Source organism: Rhinatrema bivittatum, chromosome 1 (genome assembly GCF_901001135.1).
Source record: "Rhinatrema bivittatum chromosome 1, aRhiBiv1.1, whole genome shotgun sequence".
Taxonomy (NCBI): domain Eukaryota; kingdom Metazoa; phylum Chordata; class Amphibia; order Gymnophiona; family Rhinatrematidae; genus Rhinatrema; species Rhinatrema bivittatum.
Window position 1 is genome coordinate 18,267,107 of NC_042615.1, and position 25,122 is coordinate 18,292,228.

Here is a 25,122-nt window from a genome sequence, read left to right on the forward strand (position 1 = left end):
GCATTGACCTCGGTGCCTCCCATGAAGTAGACGAGAGCAGAGGAGGCCAATCCCTCCAACCCCACCGATGTCTCCAAGTGGCCTCCACCGACACCGGTGAAGGGCTCGGTTTTTCTTACATCAGGGGATGTACCGATTCCGCCAGCTCCTCCTCAGGCCATGCTCTCCTCACTAGCCTTCGGGGAGGAGTTAGAGAGGCGGGTGTGGTTGGCGGTCGGCCAGGCCCTGCAGGGCCTTGAGCCTCTGGTTCTCCGGGTATCGCCTCTGCCTCAAGAGCCTGCTCCACCGGTGCTTGCACCCTTGTTGGAGCAGCTCGACATGCTGATAGGTATCCAACCGATGTAGCTGGATCCGGTGCCCCAAGCCCCTCTGCGGCCCCCAAACCCCCTCTGCGGCTAGGGAGCATAAGCCATCCTTCTCCTTGAGACCACGGCCCCCCGGTCAGAGGTCGTCTTTAGCTATTTGCAGATCGGTGGAGCTCCATCTCATCAGACCTTTGGGTCCTATCCATCATTCGTCAGGATTACCGACTGCTTTCCAGCAACTTCCACCTTGTTCCCCTCCTTGCCCTCGGTAGAGAGCGGCAGGCGACATGCAGATACTTAGAGTGGAGCTCTCCACCCTCATTTCTACTCACATAGTCAAACCTGTCCCGCCCAGCCAACGGGACAAAGGGTTCTACTCCAGGTACTTTCTAATCCCCAAGAAGATGGGCGGCCTCAGGCACATTTTGGACCTGAGAGCTCTAAACTGTTTCTTAATAAAGGAAAAGTTCAAAATGGTCTCGCTGGGTACCCTAATTCCCCTTCTCCGAGCAAGAGACTGGCTCTGCTCCCTCGATCTAAAAGACGCATATGCCCATATCCCCATTTTTCAGGCGAATAGGCAGTACCTAAGATTCCTGGTCGACAGACAGCACTATCAGTATTGAGTCCTACCTTTTGGCCTGGCATCTGTGCACTGTGTGTTCACCAAATGTCTGGCAGTTGTCTGGGCACATTTTCAAACGCAGGGAGTTCATGGTTTTCCCCCACCTCAACAATTGGCTCATCAAGGACAACTCCCAACAGGGGGCTCAGAGTGCCATGCGCCTAACAATCAATACCTTGAAGACCCTGGGATTCTTGATCAACTGTCCCAAATCCCATCTACAGTCGTCCATGCAGCTGGACTTCAATGGGGCACACCTTGACACCGTCCAGGTGAAGGCCTTCCTGCCTCAAGACAGGGCAGAGGCTTTAGCGGCTCTTGCCCGGCACGTCTCAGGCTGCCCACATGTCTCTGCTCATCAGTTTCTCCAACTGCTGGGCCACTTGGTGGTGACAGTATATGTTACCCCATTTGCTTGATTACACATGCGTCGGGCACAGTGGACACCATGCTGTCAGTGGTGTCAGGCGTTGCAGGATCAGTGTGCTCACATCCTGGTCACAACAGAGCTACGGCAATCCCTCATGTGGAGGACAATCCCCTTGAACCTGCTCAGCCTCAGGCCTTGCTCACCACCAAAGCTTCTCAGAGAAGATGGGGAGCGCATGTGCTGGGTCATTGCACCCAAGGCTTCTGGTCAGTTCAGGAGTTGCGGCTCCAGATCAATCTCTAGGAGCTGCGAGCGATCCGCTATGCCCTGCAGGTATTCTGAGAACTTCTTGTAAACAAGATAGTTCTGGTTCACACTGACAATCAGGTGGCCATGTGGTATGTGAACAGGCAGGGAGGGATGAGTTTGTTCCCTCTCTTTCAGGAGGCAGTCCGTGTTTGGTCGTGAGCCATCGAGAATGGCATCACTCTCTGGGTGGTGTACCTTCCGGGGGTCGACAACATTCTGGCCGACGCCTTGAGTTGGACATTCTGACCCAAGGAGGTACTGAACTGCATCTTCCACTGCTGGGAGACCCCAGACATAGACCTGTTTGTCTACGTGTAGAACAGGAAAGTGCACTGCTTCTGCTTCCTTGGCAAGAGGGGCAGGGGGTCGATAGCGGACGCTTTCTCGATTAACTGGGGCAAGGGGCTGCTGTATGCTTGCCCACCCCTTCCGCTCATAACCAAGTCACTCCACAAGTTACAGCAGGATCATGGCTCTATGATTCTGATTGCTCCATGCAGGCCCCGTTAGGTCTGGTTCCCGACTCTTCAGGACATGGCTTCAAGCCCCCCCAATAAGATTGGGAATGGCTCCGGACCTCATCACCCAGGACCAGAGCAGGCTCCACCACCCCAACGTAGACCCTGGCCCTCACGGCTTGGATGTTGACTGGGTGACAGTGGAGTCTCTTGGCCTGTCAGAAGGGGTATCCTATGTACTTCTGGAGTCCAGAAAACCTTGCACCAGGAAGTTCTATAATCTGAAGTGGAAGCAGTTCTCTTCCTGGTACAAGGGTCATGGGCTAGATCCCTTTTCTTTCTCCTCTTCTGCACCATTGGACAATCTATTGTCCCTCTCTGAGTCCGATCTATAAACCACGTCAGTGAGGGCTCAACTCAGTGCCATTGGTTGCATGCCATCGGGGTTTGGATGGTTCCGCAATCTCTTGCCATCTGCTTGTGGGCCGATTCATGAGGGGTTTGCTAAAACTGAAGCCCCCACTTGCCCCCCGGTGGTTTCCTGGGACCTCAGTATGGTGCAGTCTGTTTCTACATTCTATTGATACCAGAGACTTTTGAATTTTATTGTAAATATTTACCTGTATACCCTGTTTTTCCTGGCCTTGTTCTTTAACTTTTTGTTTTAAATTAATAATCGAGCTTATCTCCTTATATAATCTTAACCTCCTTTCCGAGATATCTCTTCAAAAAATTTGTACCTAGTTAATCTTCATAAAATAGTACCTAGTTAATCAGTTCTTGTTCTTTGTAAAGGCTTCGCCTGTCGTTTGCGGCGCCGTTGTTTTATGTTTTATGTAAACCGATACGATGTGCAAACGGATGTTGGTATATAAAAATGCTAAATAAATAAATAAAATAACTCATTAAACCTACATTTGAACCATTACGTTCTTGTGACCTCAAGTACCTTTTGTGGAAGGTGATCTTCTTGTTTACGGTCACATCGGCTCACAGGGTAGGGTGTCGTATCCGCCTTATACGATATTTTGCCTTGACAAGGTAGTCCTCAGGACACAACCGAAGTTCCTCCACAAGGTGGTTTCGGAGTTCCATCTCAATCAGTCCATTGTGTTGCCATCATTTTTCCCGAGACCCCATGCTCACCAGATTGAACATGCTCTACACACATTGGATTGCAAAAGAGCACTGGCCTTTTACTTAGAACGGACAGCATTCCCACTGCGCATCCACTCAGCTTTTCATATCCTTTGACAAGAACGGATTGGGAGTTGCTGTCTCCAAACAGACTCTATCCCACTGGTTGGCGGATTGCATCGTTTTCTGTTATGCACAAGTGGGTTTCCAGCTTGATGGCCACATTGAAGCTCACTCTGTCCGTGTCATGTTGGTCTTGGTAGCTCACTTATGGGCAGTTCCCATTCACGAGATTTGCAGGGCGGTAACCTGGAGTTCCCTCCACACTTTTGCCACACATTATTGCCTTGACATAAATGGCTGACATAGCAGTTGTTTTGAACAGTCCATCCTCCGTAACCTCTTCTATCCCTAAAAAACCTAACTCTCCCTCCGAGGGCCCTTCCTTGGATGCAGACCTACTACTGTGGTTGTAGCAACTCTAGTTGTTTGTTTATTTATTTATTTAAAAGCTTTTATATACCAGTATTCATAGGTACATCATATCGGTTTATTTGAAACATAACGCAGTACATAGAACATTGCAGGGTGAACGAGGGTGATAAAACAATGGGAACAAGATAAATGGGAGAAATTTGAATTGGGATGAAAAGAGAGCGATTTAAATTGGGATAGAGAGAGTAACAGTCAACTAATACAAAATGTAATGCGCACATTGACACTTGTTCTTGGCTGCACATATTCGGAGAGGCCTGGAGCTACTTAATCACCCATGTGTGAGGACTACCATCCTGCTTGTCCTTGAAGAATGCAGAGTTGCTTTCCTGTAACAGGTGTTCTCCAAGGACAGCAGGATGTTGGTCCTCATGAAACCTGCCCGCCACCCCGCAGAGTTGGTTTTTCCTCTCGGTTTTTTGTTTTATTTTTCACTAACTCTGTTATAAAACTGAAGAGGGACCCCGTGTGGACACATGGTTAGTGGCATGCTGGGCATGCTCAGTGTGCCTGTCAAAGTTTCTAGAAACTTTGCCAAAGGTTTTCTGTACCGGGCTCCATCCAATGATGTCACCCATGTGTGATGACTAACATCTTGCTGTCCTTGGAGAACACCTGTTACAGGTAAGCAACTCTACTTTCCCTCCTGTCTCTTCGAGGCCTTTGCTTCCTAGATTTGCCTCTGGCTGTCCCTGGGGTAGTCAAGTCCGGGTTTTCCTTACTAGGTAAACATTGAGCCTAATCACAATATATACACACATATATACAGCATATTGGATTTAGGCTTTAAATAAAAACAGTATGTAGTACCTAAAATGGTATATCCTTCAGAGAACCCTAAAATAGGGTAACACCACTAATAAAAGAACATAAGAATTGCCATACTGGGTCAGACCAAGATTCCATTAAGCCCAGTATCTTGTTTCCAACAGTGGCCAATCCAAGTCACAAGAACCTTGCAAGTACCCAAACATTAAATAAATCTCATTACTATTGCTTAATAATTAATAGCAGTTTATCGATTTTTCCTCTAAGAACTTATCCAAACCTTTTATAAACCCAGCTACACTAACTGCTATAACCACATCCTCTGGCAATGAATTCCAGAGCTTAACTACGTGCTGAGTGAAAAAGAATTTTCTTCGATTTGTTTTAAATGAGCTGCTTTGCTAACTTCATGGAGTGCCTTCTAGTTCTTCTATTATCTGAGAGAGTATTCAAGATGTGGTCTCACCATGGAGCGATACAGAGGTATTATGAATCCATCGTTTTATTTTCCATTCCCTTCATAATAATTCCTAACATTATGTTTGCTTTTCTGATCACCACAGCACACTGAGCTGACGATTTCAATGCATTATCCACTATGACACCTAGATCTTTTTCTTGGGTGGTAACTCCTAAGACAGAAGCTAATATTATGTAAGTACAGGAAGGGTTATTTTTCTATATATGCATCACGTTGCTCTTGTCCATGTTAAATTTCATCTACCATTTGGAAGCCCAATCTTCCAGTCTCGCAATGTCCTCCTGTAATTCATCACAATCTGCTTCAGATTTAACTACTCTCCATAATTGTGTCATTCGCAAATTTGATCAACTCACTCGTCATACCCCTTTCCAGATCATTTATAAATATATTAAAAAGCATCAGTCCAAGTTCAGATCCCTGAGGCATGCCACTATTTACCTTTTTCCACTGTGAAAACTGACCATTTAATCCTATTCTCTGTTTCCAGTCTTTTAACCAACTTGCAGTCTACAAAAGGACATTGCCTCCTATCCCATGACTTTTTAGTTTTCTTAGAAGCCTCTCATGTGGGACTTTGTCAAACACCTTCTGAAAATCCAAATACATATCTACTAGTTCACATTTGTCCACATGTTTATTCACTCCTTCAAAAAAATGTAGATTTGTGAAGCAAGACTTCCCATGGGTAAATCCATGCTGACTGTGTCTCATGAAATCACGTTTATCTATATGTTCTGTGATTTTATTCTTTTTAATAGTTTCCACGATTTTTCCCAGCAGTGAAGTCAATCTCACCGTTCCATAGATTCACAGATCACCTCTGGAACCCTTTTTAAATATAGGAGTTACAATCGCCACCTTCCAGTCTTCATGTAGAGTGAATGATTTGAATGATAGGTTACAAATTACTTGTAATAGGTCTGAAATTTCATTTTTTAGTTCTTTCAGAACCCTTGGGTATAACCATCTGCTCCAGGTAATTTGCCACTTTTCAGTTTGTCAGTCTGGCCTACTATATCTTCCAGGTTCTCCATGATTTGGTTCAGTTCATCTGAATTGTCACCCTTGAAAACTGTCTTTACATTCCACTTTTTAATCACTGATGAGTATTGTCAGCATTTGATCCAGCTGCATTTATGACATCAAGACACACTACCATTGAATTATAGTGCAAACTTTGTCCTTTGTATACAGAAGTAATTGTAACAGTTTCTGTCTTTCAGTTGCACTAGCATATGGAATTTATAAGCAGGATCTTCCCGCATTAGAGGAGACACCTCGGAATGTTGTTTTTGTAGATATGGGACATTCTGCCTGTCAAGTCTCAATTTGTTCCTTTAACAAAGGAAAACTTAAGGTAGGTTGTAAGTGTTTATATTAGCTTATTTGTTTAGCACTCCTTAAATGGGGTATAATCAGGGATGGTAAAATGAAAACTTGAAAATTGCTAAAATTTAAACCTTGTTATCCCGTGTTATTTGCTGCTTGCTACCTGTTGAATTATGATTTCTATTTTTTTCGTGTTTTATTGAAAATTTATAAAAACAATTTAAGGCCCACAGTATGCCACTCCATAATGGTGGAAATTTTTTTACAACTGGGATGTACCAGCAAAGGTAAGCAAATGGTAGCAAGAAAGTACATATAAGAAATGCCATAGTGGGTCAGACCAAAAGTCGATTAAATCCTGCATCCTGTCTCCAACAGTGGCCAATCAAGGTGACAAGTACCCAGTAGGATCCCAAGAATAAGTCCAATCCTTCTTGCTCATAATCAGGGATAAGCAGTGGCTACATGGCTAATTAATGGTTTATGAACTCTTCCTCACGAACAGGTCTAAACCGTATTTAAATCCAGCTATGCTAATTGCTTTTACCATACCCTTTGAAAACAAATTCTATAGTTTAATTGTGTTCTGCCTGAAAAAAATACTTTCTCTGATTTGTTTTAAATATGCTGCCTGTTCGCTTAATGGAGTTGCTGCTAATCCTTTTATTACTGTACTTTGGCTTATCTATTTTTACTTTTGCTGTCTCCTCATGATCACAGTATTCTGAAAATATTTGTGAACTCATTCACTTTCTTTCCTAGTTATGGCAGTGTTCTATGGTCCTATTCCAAGAACTTCCTCAGTGAATACTGAACAGAAATATTTATTTTAGATATTTCTATTCCACATTCTTCAATTACCTTGAACAAAGCAGGTTGCAGGATAAAAACATATTCCATTAAAAATAACAAACAATATTACCAATGAAATATCAACACGTGGGTATAGGGTGACTGCTGAAGTTGATGATGCATCAGAAAATTTGCTTCTGCTGCTGCCGTGTGACCAACTCTCTGCGCTGCATCCCCAGCTTGACTTCATCAAGAAAGGTCAGGCCCAAAATGTCAACTTGGACATGCTAACACACATGACATTGAGCTAGTCTTTAATGATAATGTCATGCTGTGGGAGGTAGTTCAGGGTGTCTGCATCCCAGAGCAGGAGCAGAGCCTTACTTTCTCATAGGACAAGCAGGATGGTAGTCCTCACATATGGGTGACGTCAGTGGACAGATCCCTGTCACGGAAAATTTTTCTGTCAAAGTTTCTAGAAAGCTTTGACTGACACTGGCACACTGAGTGCACTGAGCATGCTCAGCGAGCCATTATTCCTGTGACCACAGGTGTCTCCCTTCAGTCTTCTTTTTTCCGCTCTGCAGTTAGCATCGCGGTCAGGAGCTCTGTGAGAAACTCTCACACTTTGTCCTTACCGAAACACTTAGGGGTAGATTTTATAATTTTGCGCGAGCGCGTACTTTTGTTCGCGCACCAGGCGCGAACAAAAGTACGCTGGATTTTATAAGATACGCGCATAGCCGCACGTATCTTATAAAATCCGGGGTCGGCGCACACAAGGGGGTGCACATTTGTGCAACCTGCGCGCGCCGAGCCCAGCGCGCGCTGCCTGTTCCCTCCGAGGCCGCTCCGATTTTGGAGCAGCCTCGGAGGGAACTTTCCTTCGCCCTCCCCCACCTCCCCCGACTTCCCCTACCTAACCCACCCCCCGGCCCTATCTAAACCCCACCCTTACCTTTGTTGCACGATTTATGCCTGCTAAAAGCAGATGTAAATCTGCGTGTGCCAGCGGGCTGCTGGCACGCCATCACCCGACCCGGGGGCTGGTCCGGAGGCCTCGACCACGTCCCCAGGCCGGCACCACGCCCCCAGGCCTGCCCCCACAACACCGCATCATGCCCCCGGAACGCCGCATCATTTAGGACCCGCCCCCAACACGCCCCTTTTACAAAGCCCCTGGACTTTCGTGCGTCCCAGGGCTCGGCGTGCAGGGCATTTAAATAGGCAGCCGGATTTACGTGCGCAGGGCATTTAAAATCCGGCCCTTGAAGTTTTACTTCACAAATAATTTTTCCCTACACAGGTCTCCCTTCGCATACATTTATTCGATGCTCGGTGAGTACTTTGCCCCGGTTTTCAGTCGGTTCCTGTCTCCTCACTAATGGTTTCCCAGGCCTACCAACCGAATTGCGGCCTTCCCTCTCCCTATGTTTTAGCCCCACAAAGCCTGCGAGTGTCCTCCTGTGATCCTACACCTGGTTATGAGGGCTAGTGGGATAGGGACATCCACGATTACTGTTGCCGCCAGAGCCGCTGTCAAATCCAGGCCTCCATCGATTCCCTCTGTACCTTAGTAGCGGTTGATGCCCCCATCGATGCCGTCGGGGCCTCCTTCCATGCCGTTCTGCCTCCATCGATGCCCCCCCCCCTCTGTCCATCGATGCCGTCGATCCCCGCATCGATTCTGTCAGTGCCATCGATATTTACATCCATGACACTGTTTTCTCCATGAATTCCATCGACGCCCACGTCAATGCTATCGATGCCCACATCGGTGCCATTGATGCCATCGATGTCTGGGTCAATTCCATCGATTCCTGGGTCCATTCCATCGATGCCTTTAATGCCAGGTTGATGCCATCGATGCCCAGGTCGATTCCATCAATGCCATTGATATCCAGGCCAGTTCCATCGATGCCCAGGTCGATGCCATCGATGTCCATGCCAATTCCATCGATGCCCAGGTCGATGCCATCGATGCCTAGGTCGATGCCATCGATGCCCATGTCGATGCCGTCGACGGTAGTGTGAATTTATCAATGCCATCGACAGCTATGTCAATTTCATTCATGCCATCGACGCTCGTGGCCGTTCCATCGGTGCCATCGACGCCCACGTTGTTTCCATTGGTGACATCGTTGATTCTATCAATGCCGTCATTGCCTTCGTCAATTCCACTGATGCCGTCGATGCCCTTGGCGAATTGTCGATGCTTCCATCGATCCCAACTATGCCGGTATCAATTTTGCTGATGCCATCGATGACTCTTCGATTCTTCGATGCCACATCGATTCCATTGATATCTACGCACATACCATCAGTGCTTCCGTCAATGTTATCGGTGCTCCGCCCGTGCCATCGATGCTTTCATCGATGTTTTTGATGTTACCCTCGAGACCGCCTTCAGTGCCGCCATTGATACCGTCAATACTACCGTAGCATCTAAACGCAATGCCCTCAACTACACAAAATGCTCCATGCTTCGGGGTCTTACCCAAAGCCCCGTATCATCCTAGACAGTGCCAGGAGCAGTGCAGGCTTGCTGACAGTCTGTCACCACTCTCCGTCCAAGACAGCGAGGGCATCCACCTCAGCGCTGGGGAAAGACCGGGCCGAGCACCGTGGCAATCATCGTCACCAGCATGGTGACCGTCTGCCACCGAAGCAATCCAGGACATCGGTGCTACCTTACTCGGTGCTGGAGAATGATCGGGCCGAGCACCGAGACAGACCTCGCCACTGCCACCGCCTCTGTTACACACAACGGTGGCAGTTCCTCGGTGCTGGAGAATGGCCGGGCCGAGCTCCGAGGTATACCTATTGAACATTGAGCCAGTTGCGAAGCGGGCCCGGGTTCATGAGTCATGTGCTCCTCTGCTCCCGAGGTGCCGAGGCGTTCCCCACCGACCCCAGTGCAGGGTTCTGAGCCACCACAAAATAATGTGGAAGCGCCAGACACACCTAACCTGTCTCCTCTGTACCTGCGCTTCCATACCAGATTACAGAGTTGAATCGGACTTTACGTCCTTCAGGCTGTACTCGATACCTCCTGAAATCCATGGAGCCATCGAGATTCACCGACTCGTCCTTCTGCGATCCACCACAAAGAACGGTAAGTTCTCTAATCCCACTTCAGCGACAATCCCATCGAGACCTGGTCACTAAATCGGGCCACATGGTTTCGTAAGGTTTTAGGTCGTGTTATCTTCCAAGAACCATGTTAGTGTCACATATTGCTATTTCTGGCCATGATTGACACAATACCAAGAGAATCTCTCTACCAATAATTGGGATTGCATCGAGACATCCTCCCATTTTCAGCAACGGGACTCTGTTCTTGAAAATACTCTGGCTTCTAGATCCTGATTACTGTCCGAAGTCCCAGATACACCAGCTGGTCTGCTAGGCACAAAATCCAGCAGACACTGCCTCACTTGCAAACCCACCTTGAGACCTGGCGATAGCTCTCGATGTTTTCTTGCACAGCAGACAGAGATGCGGGTAAGACTTTTACCGCTCATGCTCCCGTGGGAGACTAGCTGATATTTAGATTACATCAGCTCCGCCAGTTGGACATCTACTGGTCTCCCAACTTGCCGGATATCAGAGCGGCCACCCCACTTAGTACCTGGGGGGAGAGGGTGGGCAGTTTTTAATCTCACTATTCTTTCTTTCAACAGAAAGCAGATGCTCTTCGCCCACCCTGGACCTCAGAAATGTCAACTTTCTTCAGAAGGGACAGGTAAAATGGTGTCTCTCGTCACCATGCTTCCCTTACCGCAGTAAGGGGCGGATTTTAAGAGCCCTGCTCGCCTAAATCCGCCGAAATCCGGGCGGATTTAGGCGAGTAGGGCCCTGCGCGCCGGTGAGCCTATTTTACATAGGCTCACCGGCGCGCGCAGACCCCGGGACTCGCGTAAGTCCCGGGGTTCTCCGAGGGGGGCGTGTCGGGGGCATGTCGGGGGGCGGGCCCGAACCGCACGGCGTTTAGGGGGCGTGCCGGGAGCGTTTCGGGGGCAGGCCCGGAGGCGTGGTTACGGCCCGGGGCTGCCCGGTGGCGTGGCCGCGACCTCCGGACCCGCCCCCAGGTCGCGTCCCGGCGCGCAGGAGGCCCGCTGACGCGCGGGGATTTACACCTCCCTCCGGGAGGCTTAAATCCCCCGACAAAGGTAAGGGGGGGGCTTAGACAGGGCCGGGTGGGTGGGTTAGGTAGGGGAAGGGAGGGGAAGGTGAGGGGAGGACAAAAGGAAGTTCCCTCCGAGGCCGCTCCGATTTCGGAGCGGCCTTGGAGGGAATGGGGGTAGGCTGCGCGGCTCGGCGCGCGCCGGCTATACAGAATTGATAGCCTTGCGCGCGCCGATCCAGGATTTTACTGGATACGCGCGGCTCCACGCGTATCTACTAAAATCCAGCGTACTTTTGCTTGCGCCTGATGCGCCAGCAAAAGTAGGCCTATTCGCATAGTTTGAAAATCTACCCCTAAGTGAGTTGCCTCTCTCCTCTAGTCTTTCTATGTGTTTTATAGTGAGTCAACAACATTCCAAGCCCAAATTTTGCCGGGTGCACTAGCTTCAACAACTTGTGTATTTCACCAAACTCACTAGCAGTGACTGCTGTTTCTCTACGGAGTAAAACATCATTCACGCTTTCCTTGCATGCATAACTGTCTAACAGCAGTCAATTCAAGCAAGGAGCTCTATCTTCTCCACGACTCACTATAAATCTTCTACCTGGGATTGCGATTTAACTACCATAAATCCCATATGGAACAGTTCTGGGCCCTATAGTCGCAACGAACTTCCTGTCCACCAACCGCGCAGACATACTGACAATTTCCTACACATCTCTGCGCGCATGCAACATAATCTTAGCCCCTCATTCTTTCATGGATGGGCCACAGAGTGTTTTCACTATCCACTTTACTCATCTGCCCAGAATGGCGATGAGTCAGATTCAGTGGAAATTTCAGTTATCAGTGGCTCTAAGCTGTTCAACCGCTTTCGTCCCTGATCCATATTACCGATCTAGAACCAAATCTTCAAATGGTTCTAGTCACGGTCGCATTTACTTAGGGTTGAAGACTTCGAATTCACATCGTCCAAACCCAATATGTGTCTTTTCTGCTCCATACACAGTATCACATCAACTTTCTGGAGCTTCCAGCCATGCGTTATGCCTTTTATGCTTAAAATACTGCCTCTGCAACAAACCTTTGTGCATACAGACAGATAGCATAGTGGCAATGTGGTATTCCAATACACAAGCACGCACAACCTCTTAGCTTCTCTGCCAGGAAGCTGCGCAGCTTTAGCCTTTGGCCCATGCACACTCCATGCATTCCTGGGCCACTTATCTAATAGACTTGCCAAATGCACTAGCAGACCTTATTCATAGATGTTTCCATCCTCTCGAATGGTCTCCGACTACAGGTGTAGCGAGCAAAATCTTTTCGCGCTAAGGTCAACTGACCTTGCCCTCTGCTCTGAACCGAACTATACGGGGGACAGATTCTACTCTCTACACATGTCTCAGAATGCGTTCCCATGGACGCCTTTGCTCGTTCTACAACAAAGGCCTCTTATATGTGTCTCTTTCGATGCCTCTCATAGCCAAAACTCTCATTAGGCTGCAGAAGGGCGAGGTTCCCTGTTTCTCAGACCCATGTCCTGACCGCGACAAGTATGTTTTTCCCATACTTCTCTACCTATCACACCAGTAACCAATTTGCCTTCTCACAGGTCAGTCTCATATCACGGACTCACTGATGTTCTTAGGTACTGGTAGAGTCACAGCAGCCTTCCACACATAAATCTTCCCATTCCAAATAGCATGATTTACCACATGGCGCATACAAAAGAGTATTACCCCCTTTTTTTTCTACACCACTCTTTTCTATTACTCCCTCGGATTCTGCTCTCCACACATCCTCCGCATGGGTTCACCTCAGTTCCAATTTGGCATACCACTTGGAAGTAGGGATGCCTGATTATCAGTTCATCCCCTTCTGAGTCAGCTTACCATGGGTCATCCACTGATTAAGCTGCCTCTATTTTCACTGGTTATGGAATGGGGAAAAAGGACACTGGGCCTGATTGACGTTTGGTTTGAACCAGTAAGGCAAATCTTATGCACTTATAAGGTAGGAGTGGAATTACATTCATTTTAAGGAACAAGTTTCTTTTTAAGCAAATATTTTTTGATTAATTTATTTTACACATATTTTATTCGTATTTAAAAGGATACATATTCAAAAGCCATTTAGATAGATAATGAGAAAGTTCCTGGGACAGGAGGTAAGTGTTCCAGGAAGGATCTGAGTTAGGAAGTTAATTTAACTTAACCGGCTAATTCTAGACGTGCCATAGGGTATATTCAATGGCGCAACTTAAAGTTAGCTGAATAAGTGTATCTGGCTAAGTTTAGCACTGCCCTGTGGACCAACTAGAGTTAGCCGGATAAGTTATCTGACTAATTCTGAATATCAGAATTGGCTACCTCGATTTTCTGAGAACAAGCAGGATGGTAGTACTCGCACATGGGTGACATCAACGGATGGAGCCCCTTTCCAGAACTTTGATCTCAAAGATTCTAGAACTTTCAAACATGCCTTCCTGAGCATGTGCAGCTGTAGTTATCACTCTGCCTCCTAGGTAGCATCCCTCAGTCTCTTTTTTACCGCGGACCCATGTGGTTGCGGTAGCCATGCATGTCACAGTATTCAGCTTTGTGCTCTCACAGATTTTGAAGTGATTTTTTTCTAGAGCTGCAACTGTTTATCTTCCCCTTACCTTTCGGTGGTTTTATTTTCTTTTTTTCTTTTCCTTTTTTCTTCTTTTCTTTTCTTTATTTATTTATTTAAGTTTTTTTTATATACCAACATTCAGGACGATAGTCCCATCATGCTGGTTCACAAGAAACAGGGGTGCAATAATAATCAAACTTTACAATTTGAACAATAGTGCAGAAAAGCAGTTACATATAACAAGGAAATCAATAACTTGGAGTGAGAAGGAAAATGAAGATCAGATAATTATATATATGTATAAATAGCATTGTATAAATAACATTTATTAACGTTATTACTAGCGAAGCGTGTTGATTGATGGGAGTTAAATAATGTTGGAGTTAGGAAATGCCTTCTTCTTTCCAATTTCTGCCAGCCAGGGCCGGTGCAAGGATGTTAGGCGTCCTAGGCGAACCTTCTGCCTTGAACCTGCCCCCCACCCCCACCCGGTCCCTGCCCCAGCCCTAACCTCATTCACTGAGACGCCACTCTTGGCCCACCAAGTGTTTTCTTTTCTTGGCTGTGAGCAGGATGGGCAATGCTCGCAGTCAGCCGATTCTGTGCTTCTCTGGGTCACAAGCAGGATGGGCACCACTCGCAGCCCACCGGGTTTCTACTCCTTTCGGCCCTGAGCAAGATAGGCTCCACTCACGGCCCCACATGGCTGTTCTTCACCGCCCCCTAATGGTTGGTGCCCTAGGTGACCATCTAGTTTGCCTAGTGGGAAGCACCAGCCCTGATGTCAGCCGCATGGTGGGCCTTAGTTGCTGTGCAGCCTGACAGAGTCTAATGCTATCCTTATTAAATAAATACTGCACCTGCAGTTTAATATGTGTGTCCTCTCCTTGCTCTGTCTGTTTTTTGACCCTTTGTCAGGTGCTGGCAGGACTGACAGAATGCAGTCCGTGGCTGATCCGAGTAGGCCACTGAGCCCGGGAACTCACTTGAGTTGTACACGGGCAGGAGTTCCATGTCATTTTACCGATCGATCGGCATTGATGGAGGTTCAGATAGGGAAGAGATCAAGGACCACACTGTTCCTGTGGGGGCAAGAGCTCATCCTCCCCACATTCAAAGGAACTAGTCGCCACGATAGGTGCCCTGGACAACGTATCTTCCCTGCCTGCTTGCTTGTGATGGCATTGCAGTCTCCTTGTGAGAGAGGGTGAGCAGGATGTTGGGCAAGCAGCTTGCTGCTGCACCTTCAGTGCCATGTCCAGTAACAGTTGCCCATGTACATCTGTGAACAGTGCACCGATGAGCTGATACATCGATGTCAGGACTACATCGGGGGCCAGGACTGCCATTGAGCGCCATGGTCATCCTTGATGCCATCAAGGATCCGGGGCACCCTCAATGCCATCGATGTGCGTGACCACTCTCGATGCTGTAAGGGCCTTCTGTGGCGTAGGCATCTGTGGACTTGATGCAACTGAGTCATTGACTGTTTTGGGCCTCGATGTGGTGGAGTAGCAGCACTGACCTCTAGTGTCTTGGCCTGTAAGAGAGTAGATATGACTTCTTCTGGATAGCCTCTCTTACTCCGCCGTCGCCTCTCATTTGCAAGTTTTAGACTACAGAGGATGTTGGGTAGATACTAATTCCGGAGATGGTTTTCAGGGGTGATGAGTCATACGAACTGAATGAAATCACTGTGAACCTGGAAGATGTAGTAGGCCAGATTGACAAACTAAAGAGTAGCCAATCACCTGGACCGGATGGTATGCATCCTAGGGTACTGAAGGAACTAAAAAATGAAATTTCTGATCTATTAGTTAAAATTTGAAACCTATCATTAAAATCATCCATTGTACCTGAAGACTGGAGGGTGGCCAATGTAACCCCAATATTTAAAAAAGGCTCCAGGGGCGATCCGGGTAACTATAGACTAGTGAGCCTGTCTTCAGTGCCGGGAAAAATAGTGGAAACTATTCTCAAGATCAAAATCGTAGAGCATATAGAAAGACATGGTTTAATGGAACTCAGTCAACATGGATTTACCCAAGAGAAGTCTTGCCTAACAAATCAGCTTCATTTTTTTGAAGGGGTTAATAAACATGTGGATAAAGGTGAACCAGTAGATGTAGTGTATTTGGATTTTCAGAAGGCGATTGACAAAGTCCCTCATGAGAGACTTCTAAGAAAACTAAAAAGTCATGGGATAGGAGGCGATGTCCTTTCATGGATTACAAACTGGTTAAAAGACAGGAAACAGAGAGTAGGATTAAATGGTCAATTTTCTCAGTGGAAAAGGGTAAACAGTGGAGTGCCTCAGGGATCTGTATTTGGACCAGTGCTTTTCAATATATATATATATATATAAATGATCTGGAAAGGAATACGACGAGTGAGGTTATCAAATTTGCGGATGATACAAAATTATTCAGAGTAGTTAAATCACAAGCGGATTGTGATACATTACAGGAGGACCTTGAAAGACTGGAAGATTGGGCATCCAAATGGCAGATGAAATTTAATGTGGACAAGTGCAAGGTGTTGCATATAGAGAAAAATAACCCTCACTGTAGTTACACGATGTTAGGTTCCATATTAGGAGCTACCACCCAGGAAAAAGATCTAGGCATCATAGTGGATAATACTTTAAAATCGTCGGCTCAGTGTGCTGCAGCAGTCAAAAAAGCAAACAGAATGTTAGGAATTATTAGGAGGGGTATGGTTAATAAAACCGAAAATGTCATAATGCCTCTTTCTCACAGGACAAGCAGGATGGTAGTCCTCACAAATGGGTGACATCGAGGATGGAGCCCTGTACGGAAAACTTTTCTGTCAAAGTTTCAACAAGCTTTGACTGACACTGGCACACTGGGTGCACTGAGCATGCCCAGCCTGCAATTATCCCTGTGAGCCACAGGTGTCTCCCTCAGTCTTCTTTTTTCCGCTCTGCAGTCAGCATAGCGGTTGGAGCTCTGTGAGGATTTTTTAACTAATTACCTCATGGAAACACTTAACTTTTCACTTCAAAAAACACTTTTCCCTGCACAGGTCTCCCTCCGCGTACGTTTTTACGACGCTCGGTGAGTACTAATTCTTATTTTTCGGTCGGTTCCTGTCACTATCTTAAGGCTGTTAACTGACTGAAGCCTTCCCTTCCCCCATTTTTCAGTTAGCTTTAAACAGCTTGCGAGTATCTCTGTGACACTCTGCTTGCTTAAGCTAGTGGGGTAGGGATTTTTTCCTTAACTTAGGACCTCTGTAGCTTCAAGTCCTTCGTTCCCTGGTACCCTCACGCAGTCGATACCCTATCGCTACACCGGGACCCGCCTAAACCGCCCTGGGCTTTTATATGTCATCAGCACCCCTCCCCCCACGGTGCCCTGATGCCTTTATCCATGTTTTTTGCTTTTCAGTGCTACCAGGCTTTTTCCTCCTACGCACTGTTTTTTTTCCTTGGGCTTCCTCGGTGCCGTCCCTACCCGGATGCATGCCATTGACGCACACGCTGTTAGTCACTGCCATGCATACTCGGGTCGCCGCCACCGCTGCCCGAGACACTTTTTAACGATCCCAGGGTCACTTCATCGATGCCACCCCCCCCCTTTTGGGGATGCCATCGATGCCCCATCCTCCCCACCGATGTCCAGCCCTTTCCATCGGGGGGCATCGGTGCCACATCGATTCGTCGGTGGGCATCGATGCCGGATGGTCCCCATCGGTGGACATCGGTGCCGGATGGTCCCCATCGATGGACATCGGTGCCGGATGGCTTGTCCGTCGATGGCATTGGTGCCGGATGGCCGTCCGTCGATGGCATCGGTGCCGGGTCCTTTTGCATCGATGGACACCGATGCCCAGGTGTTTCATCCATGGGCATCTATGTTAGAATGCATCCATCGAGGGCAGTCGATGCCAGGCTGCTCCCATCGGTGAAATTCGATGCCCAGGTGGATCCCATCGGTGGATATCCATGCCGGCTCGATTCCGTGGATGGGCGTTGATGCCAATGCCAGCCTTATGGCTGGCATCGATGCCCATGCCGATTCCAGGACTGGCGTTGATGCCGGGATGGAATTCATCGACTGGGAGATCCATGCCATCGATTCCATACGTGTCCATATCGATGCCACCGACACACGTGTCTGGGGCACCGATGCCATGTACACTTGGAAATCTGAGTCTGTCCAAATCGATACCGTCAACGTCTGTGGCCCTATAGTTGATGCCCGTGGCCATGCCACAAACGGCATAAATGCCCGCCTCCATGCATCGATGCCCTCGACACCTCCGTTTTCCTTCGGTGTCCTTGACGCCCTATTGATTCGACTTCGACTCAGTCGATGCCGGTATCTTTTTCAATAACGGCAATGTTTTTCGATTATTCGATTCCACATCGTTTCAAAGATACCTATGCCACTGCTGTCAGTGCCCGTCACTGTCATCATTCTCCTGGCCAGTCATCGACGATTTTTCATACCCATTTTGATGATATCCTCGAAGCCCCTTAGGTTGCCTTCAATATCGTCAATACCGACATAGCACCGCCACATAATACCCTCGCCTCCTCACATTGCTCCACGCTTTGGGTTCTTTTTTAAGCCCCGTATTAGCTTAAGACACTCCATTGTGTCAGGAGCAGAGCAGGCGTGCTGACAGTTCGTCATCGATCGCCTTCCAGGACGACGAGGGCTTCCATCTCGGCGCTGGGGAAAGACCGGGCCGAGCACCGTGGCACCCATCATCGCCGACATCGTGATCGTCCGCCGCTGACGCCATCCAGCACATCGGTGCCATCCTTCTCCAGGCTGGACAACGCTCGGGCAGAGCGACATCACCACTGCCATCAGCACTGTTCCTACAGTTTTGGCAGTCCTTGGTGATCCAGAACTTCCGGATCCAGGTCCGACAGCTTCTGCATTGGCGTCACGACACATCGAGCCGCTGTGACGAGGGAGGGAACATGAGTTCCGTTAGGGCTCCTCTGTTCCTGGCGTGCCCCACCGTCAAGTGGTGTGGGACTATGGCCATCTGTTACACTTAGCAGTCTAAACGCCACTCACGCCTGGCCTGTCTCCTCTGTACCTGTGCCACCATACCGGGTTTCAGAGCGAGATGGACGTTTACGTCCCCGGCCTTACCCTCGAGGACTCCGGAGACCGTCGGGGTCAACAATCTTCACCGGCTCGTCTTGCGGCGATCCACGTCGGATGGTAAGTACCCGCTTCGGCGGCATTCCCATAGAGTTGTGTTCTCCCATTCGGACCGTGGTTCGAAAAGTTCTGGGTCATGTGCCTTTTAGAACTGTATTAGTGTCACATATCACTATGTTAGCTATGTTAGCCACAATATCAGGAGAACCCCTCTATCTTCTTGGGATTGCAGCAGGGCTTCTTCTCTTGTCAGTAACAAGTCCCTGTGCCGACCAATGCTCTGACTCTTGGTTCCCTCCCAACCAAGGTCCAGCTGCATTGGCTGATCTGCTAAACATGAGATTCAGCAACCATTGCCCCATGTACAAGTCCACCTTGAGGCCTGGCCACAGGTCTCAGTGTCTCCTTGTACAGCATACAGAAATGCGGGTACCACTTACCGCTCACACACCTGCAGGAACCTACATGATATCCTCCATTGGGACACCTCTTGGTCTCCCATCTGGTCAGATATCAGAGCGGCCACCCCACCTTGTACCAAAGTCCCGGTACACTCCCCCAGGCGCTACGAAGTGCAGAGGGGAGAAGGGAGGGGGGTTGGGGAGTTTTAATTGCACTATTCTTTCTTTTAACAGAAAATAGTTACTCTCCGCACATCCTGGACCTAAGAAAATCCAACTTTCTTTAGACGTCACAGGTACAATGGTATCTTTGGTTACCATCACTCCATACTGCAGTAAGTACATTATTTTAATGTTTCTATGTGCTTTATGGTGAGTCAACATTACAACCCCAAGCTCTGCCGCCGGCACCAGCTTCGGTAAGTGAACTGTCTCTTGCATCACTGTTGGTGAATGCTGTTTTCTCTGCGGAGTGTAACATCATTCACTTTCCTTTCAGTACATGCAAAGAGCTCTCACTTTTTTCAGGACTCACTATACATTTACTAACTGGGATTACTGTCACTGCCATAAATCCCTTCTGTAACACTTCTGGACACCACAGTCTTAAGACCCTCTTGTCCAGCATGCGCACAGACATTCTGATACATTGTTATATGTCCCTGCGCATATTTTCCATAACCTCAACCTTTCAACTTTTCATGGTTGGGCTATGGGGTTTCTTCCCACTATGCATTTTTTCTCATAATTCAAAACTGCTATGGGTTATATTCAGTGACATTCTATACTCAATGGACCTAAGTGGTTTCATTGCTTTCGTCCCTGATTCTTATCCCAGTTCGAACTAGGACCTAGTCTCCTTCGACTCATGCTCGCAATTCCTTAGGGTTATAAAGTTTCTCCTGAAAGCTGTCAACCCATTATGCATCTATTGCACTCCAGCATAGTTTCTCATAAACTTCCTGGACGTTGCACCCATGAGTTATGCCCTTATGCCTTCCAATACTGCTTTTGCAACAATTCTTTGTGCATACAGACAGACAGCATAGGGACAATGTGCTTTCCAACTCATAAGCACGCACAACCTCTTAGCTGCTCTGCTAGACAGCTGCGCAGCTCTACCCTTGGCCCTTGTTCACTTCATGCGTCTTTGGGCCACATATCTAAGAGATTTAATGAACGCTCTATCTGACCTTCTCCACGTAGGTTCTATCCTCTCGAATGGTCTCAATTACATGTGTACAGGGCAAATCTTTTAACGCTGAGTTTAACTAAACTTTCCTCTGCGTCTGCATCATTCCATACGATGCACAGGTTCTGCTCCCTACACATGTTTCCTATGCGTTCCCTTAGATGCCTTTTCTTCCATCAAAGGCCTCTTCAATATATCTCTTCTGCTGCCTCTCGTAGCCAGCATTCTTCTAATGTTGAACTGGGATGGGGTTCAGTATTCTTTTCCCCACTCCCTGACTGAGATCAGTATGCTTCCCATACTTCTCAATCCATCATATCAGTAACCTTTTATTCCCTCACCAGTCAGTCCCAAATCATAGACTTACTGATGTTCTTAGGTTCTGGTAGCGTCACAAAACCTTCTAAACATAAATCTTGCCGTTTAATATGGCAGGCTTTACCTCCTGACGCTAAAAAAAAAAAAAAAAAAAAAAAGAGGTATTACCCCTTTTACTTTTCCACCATTTTTTCTTACTCCCTCGGATTCTGTTCTCCAGACATCCTCCACATAGATACACCTTTCTCTTAGGAGGTGTATCGTTTTGGGAGTTGGGTTCCCGTTTTCGGTAATCCTCTCTGAGTCGGCTTACCATGGATTATCCACTGATCAAGCCGCCTCTATTTCTCTAATCACGGAATGAACATATATATTCTCCTTATAAGTCTCATACATTCTACGTTTGAGCCTTTCCATTCCTCTCTTCCACAGTTTGGCAAGGGAACTTCTTTCCCTCTTAATGTCATTCCTGCCAGCAGGGTCCGTGAGTTATGCACTCTTTCCATACTCACCTGACTCCGTTCCTCTGCCACTGAGTAGTTCTACGCATTCAACTTTCTATCCTTTTCAGGTAGATGTTGTATCTTCTTTCCTCAGGAAATACTCTATTAATTTTTCCTAACCTCTCTCTCTCGCCCTAGGGAGAGACTGGGTTTTCCACATTCCTGGACAGTAATGCTGCGCTTACATTCTATCTACATTGCACTGCATTCCATGTGAATTCCACTTGACTCTTTCCTTCATGCAAGGGTCAAGCTGCTACTTCCAGTGGCCACACAGACCTAATCCTTCTGATTAAGTGGTCTATATTTCCTTTCCTACCAACAAGCAGACATTTCACTACAACACTGTGGGTATCCACATACTGTTGTGTCCGTCTTAGCCTTAACAGCTTCCCTTTGGTTACTGCTGCTTGTACTTTTTTATCAGGTTGCAGCCTGGAGTCCTCTCCATACCTTCGCAGCCTATTATTGCTTACATTTGACTAGCCGGCATGCTCCATGTTTGGCCAGTCCGCCTACTCTTACTTTTTTCAATTCACTACCCAACATCCTTCCACGAACCCATTATGGTGTTGCGGATGCCCTCCGTTCCCATTTCCACCTCAGTTGTTACGCCTTTGCGCATCTGCGGTGTATCTGGTGCATTCCCGGGCATCCTCAGCTCGGTACTCACCCATTTGTGAGGACTACCATCCTGCTTGTCCTGTGAGAAAGCAAATGTTGCTTACCTGATGTAACAGGTGTTCTCACAGGACAGCAGGATGTTAGTCCTCACGAAACCCGCCCGCCACCCCGCGGAGTTGGGTCTGTATACTTTTATTTTAGTTTCGCTTGCGCTTTTTAGCTATAAGACGAGACTGAGGGAGACACCTGTGGCTCACAGGGATAATTGCAGGCTGGGCATGCTCAGTGCACCCAGTGTGCCAGTGTCAGTCAAAGCTTGTTGAAACTTTGACAGAAAAGTTTTCCGTACAGGGCTCCATCCTCGATGTCACCCATTTGTGAGGACTAACATCCTGCTGTCCTGTGAGAACACCTGTTACATCAGGTAAGCAACATTTGCTATATCGCTCCATGGTGAGACCACACCTTGAATACTGTGTACAATTCTGGTCGCCACATCTCAAAAAAGATATAGTTGAGATGGAGAAGTTACAGAGAAGGGCAACCAAAATGATAAAGGGAATGGATCAGCTCCCCTATGAGGAAAGGCTGAAGAGGTTAGGGCTGTTCAGCTTGGAGAAGAGACGGCTGAGGGGGGATATGATAGAGGTCTTTAAGATCATGAGAGGTCTTGAACGAGTAGATGTGACTCGGCTATTTACACTTTCGAATAATAGAAGGACTAGGGGGCATTCCATGAAGTTAGCAAGTAGTACATTTAAGACTAATTGGAGAAAATTCTTTTTCACTCAACGCACAGTAAAGCTCTGGAATTTGTTGCCAGAGGATGTGGTTAGTGCAGTTAGTGTAGCTGGGTTGAAAAAAGGTTTGGATAAGTTCTTGGAGGAGAAGTCCATTAACGGCTATTAATCAAATTTACTTAGGGAATAGCCACTGCTATTAATTGTATCAGTAGCATGGGATCTTCTTAGTGTTTGGATAATTGCCAGGTTCTTGTGGCCTGGTTTGGCCTCTGTTGGAAACAGGATGCTGGGCTTGATGGACCCTTGGTCTGACCCAGCTTGGCAATTTCTTATGTTCTTAAGACTGACATCGAGCGCATTAGTACCCCTTAATGCCATTGATGCCATCGATGCCCTTGAATCCATCGAGGTGCTTGCCCTCGAGGCATTGCCATCCTCAAGGCCATCGTGGTGTGTGGCCTCGAGGCCATTGCCATGCAGATCTGCCTTGGTACCATCGATGCCGTCGATGTCATTAAGGTGTGGGGTCACCATGGAGTTCATCGGGCATGTTAGCCAGCGATGCCATTTATTGCTAATCTTGATGATGTTTATTTATTTATTTAAAGACTTTTATATACCGGTATTAGTGGGGGACATCATACCTGTTTACATTCGAACTTTTAAGCTTGGAAAATACATATTAACAGGGAGTTGACAACTGGGAGGGGGGTAACAAGAAGCAGTATGGAAATAAAGATTAAAAAACAAAACTAGAAAACCTTAACATAAGGCACGTAATAATCACATTGTGAAGGGCTTTTGGGCTGACAGATGGGAAAAACTATTCTGGATATGCTCTTTTAGATCTATTCTGGATAAGCTCGTGTAAATAACCAGGTTTTTAGATACTTTTTAAATTTAATCGTGCATGGTTCAAGACGCAGGTTGGGCGGCAGGGAGTTCCAGAGGGCGGGACCAGTAATTGAGAAGGCACGGTCGCATGTGGAGGAAAGATGTGCTATTTTCAGTGAGGGTACAAGTAGGGTGCCTTTGTTTGCAGTTCTGGTGGGTTGGGTGGAGTGGGGAGCGTTGAAAGGAATGTCTAACCATTTGGAGTTGTGGGCATGAATAGATCTGTGTACTATGGTCAATGTCTTGTAGTGAATACGGGAGGGGATGGGGAGCCAATGGAGGTCTCTAAGAATGGGGGTGATATGTTTATGTTTACAGGTATTTGCGATAAGTCTTGCTATGGCGTTTTGTAGCATTTGTAGAGGTTTTATAGTAGAGTAGGGGAGCCCTAGGAAGAGTGCATTACAGTAGTCCAGTTTAGGAAGTATGGTGGCTTGGATCACTGTACGGAAGTCTTGGTTGTATAGTCTGTACGGAAGTCTTGGTTGTATAGTCTTGGTTGTATAGTAGCTGATGTTGAGCACCATCAGCTAGGCACTGGGATTGCCATTGAGCACCCTAGTCACCCTCAAGGCCATCGACTGATGGCGCCTGAGAACCCTTGAGTGCTACGAAGCCCTTGGGCGACAGGGGTTTCAGCCTTAGATGGACTTGGTACTGTCGAGAGCTGGGGTTGCCATCTACTCAAGGAACCTTGGAATGCTGAGGTATCCAGGCGCAGTATTCCATGGTCCTTCAAGGCTCCTTTGTGGTTTCCAAACGGGGCACCGAGGGGCATCAGGCTGTCCCATCACTGGCCTACGGCTGTCGGGTCTCATGGATGTAAATCATCTCAGGGGTTCTGAGCTGCTGGGATTGGGGGGCATTGGAGTCCTTGCCTGGCTTCGTGCACCATGAGTGCTAATGAGCATTGGCTTGGCTATCGTCAGCCATAGCCACTGGCGAGGGAAGTCATCGAGCTTGCAGCATCGACACCCTCGGATGTATAGGTGAGCCGAGGGGAAACGTTGATGACGCCGGCAGTCTTCGGTTCATTTGGGCATCGATGAAGCATGTTGGGGTTGCAGAGCCTCTGCTTCCAGGCACCCCTGGCATTCTCCATACTGTCGGTCCATCGATGCCTATTGGTGCCACCGGGCTGTCAATGTCCGTGGACGCCTGTGGCACCAGGGATGGCACTATATATCGTTAAACTGATCAAGACTCATCAATTTTTATTTATTTATTTATTTATTTTATTTTATATACCGGCAACCGTTTGCACATCGTGCCGGTTTACAAGTAACTTATAAACAAGGAATATATAGGCGAGGCCTTTACAAAGAACAATATGTAACACAGTAACAAAGCAGATAACTAAAAAACTTGGGGAAGGAGGGATAGAGACAAGAGGGGGGGTGGGGGAGGGTGAGAACAGATACATAAGGATAAGATATATACATGGATTTGAGGAGCAGATGGTATGTACACTGGTTATATATGG

The 25,122-nt window shown here is 47.4% G+C and overlaps 1 protein-coding gene across 1 annotated transcript in view; it reads left to right on the forward strand.

Annotated features, from left to right (window-relative positions):
• HSPA4L (heat shock protein family A (Hsp70) member 4 like) overlaps positions 1 to 25,122 on the forward strand; it is a 626,705-nt gene that overhangs the window by 204,434 nt on the left and 397,149 nt on the right. Inside the window, exon 6 of the mRNA XM_029590014.1 lies at positions 6,175 to 6,308. Within this exon, the coding sequence (XP_029445874.1) occupies positions 6,175 to 6,308 (134 nt within the window). The remainder of the gene's footprint in view (positions 1 to 6,174; positions 6,309 to 25,122) is intronic.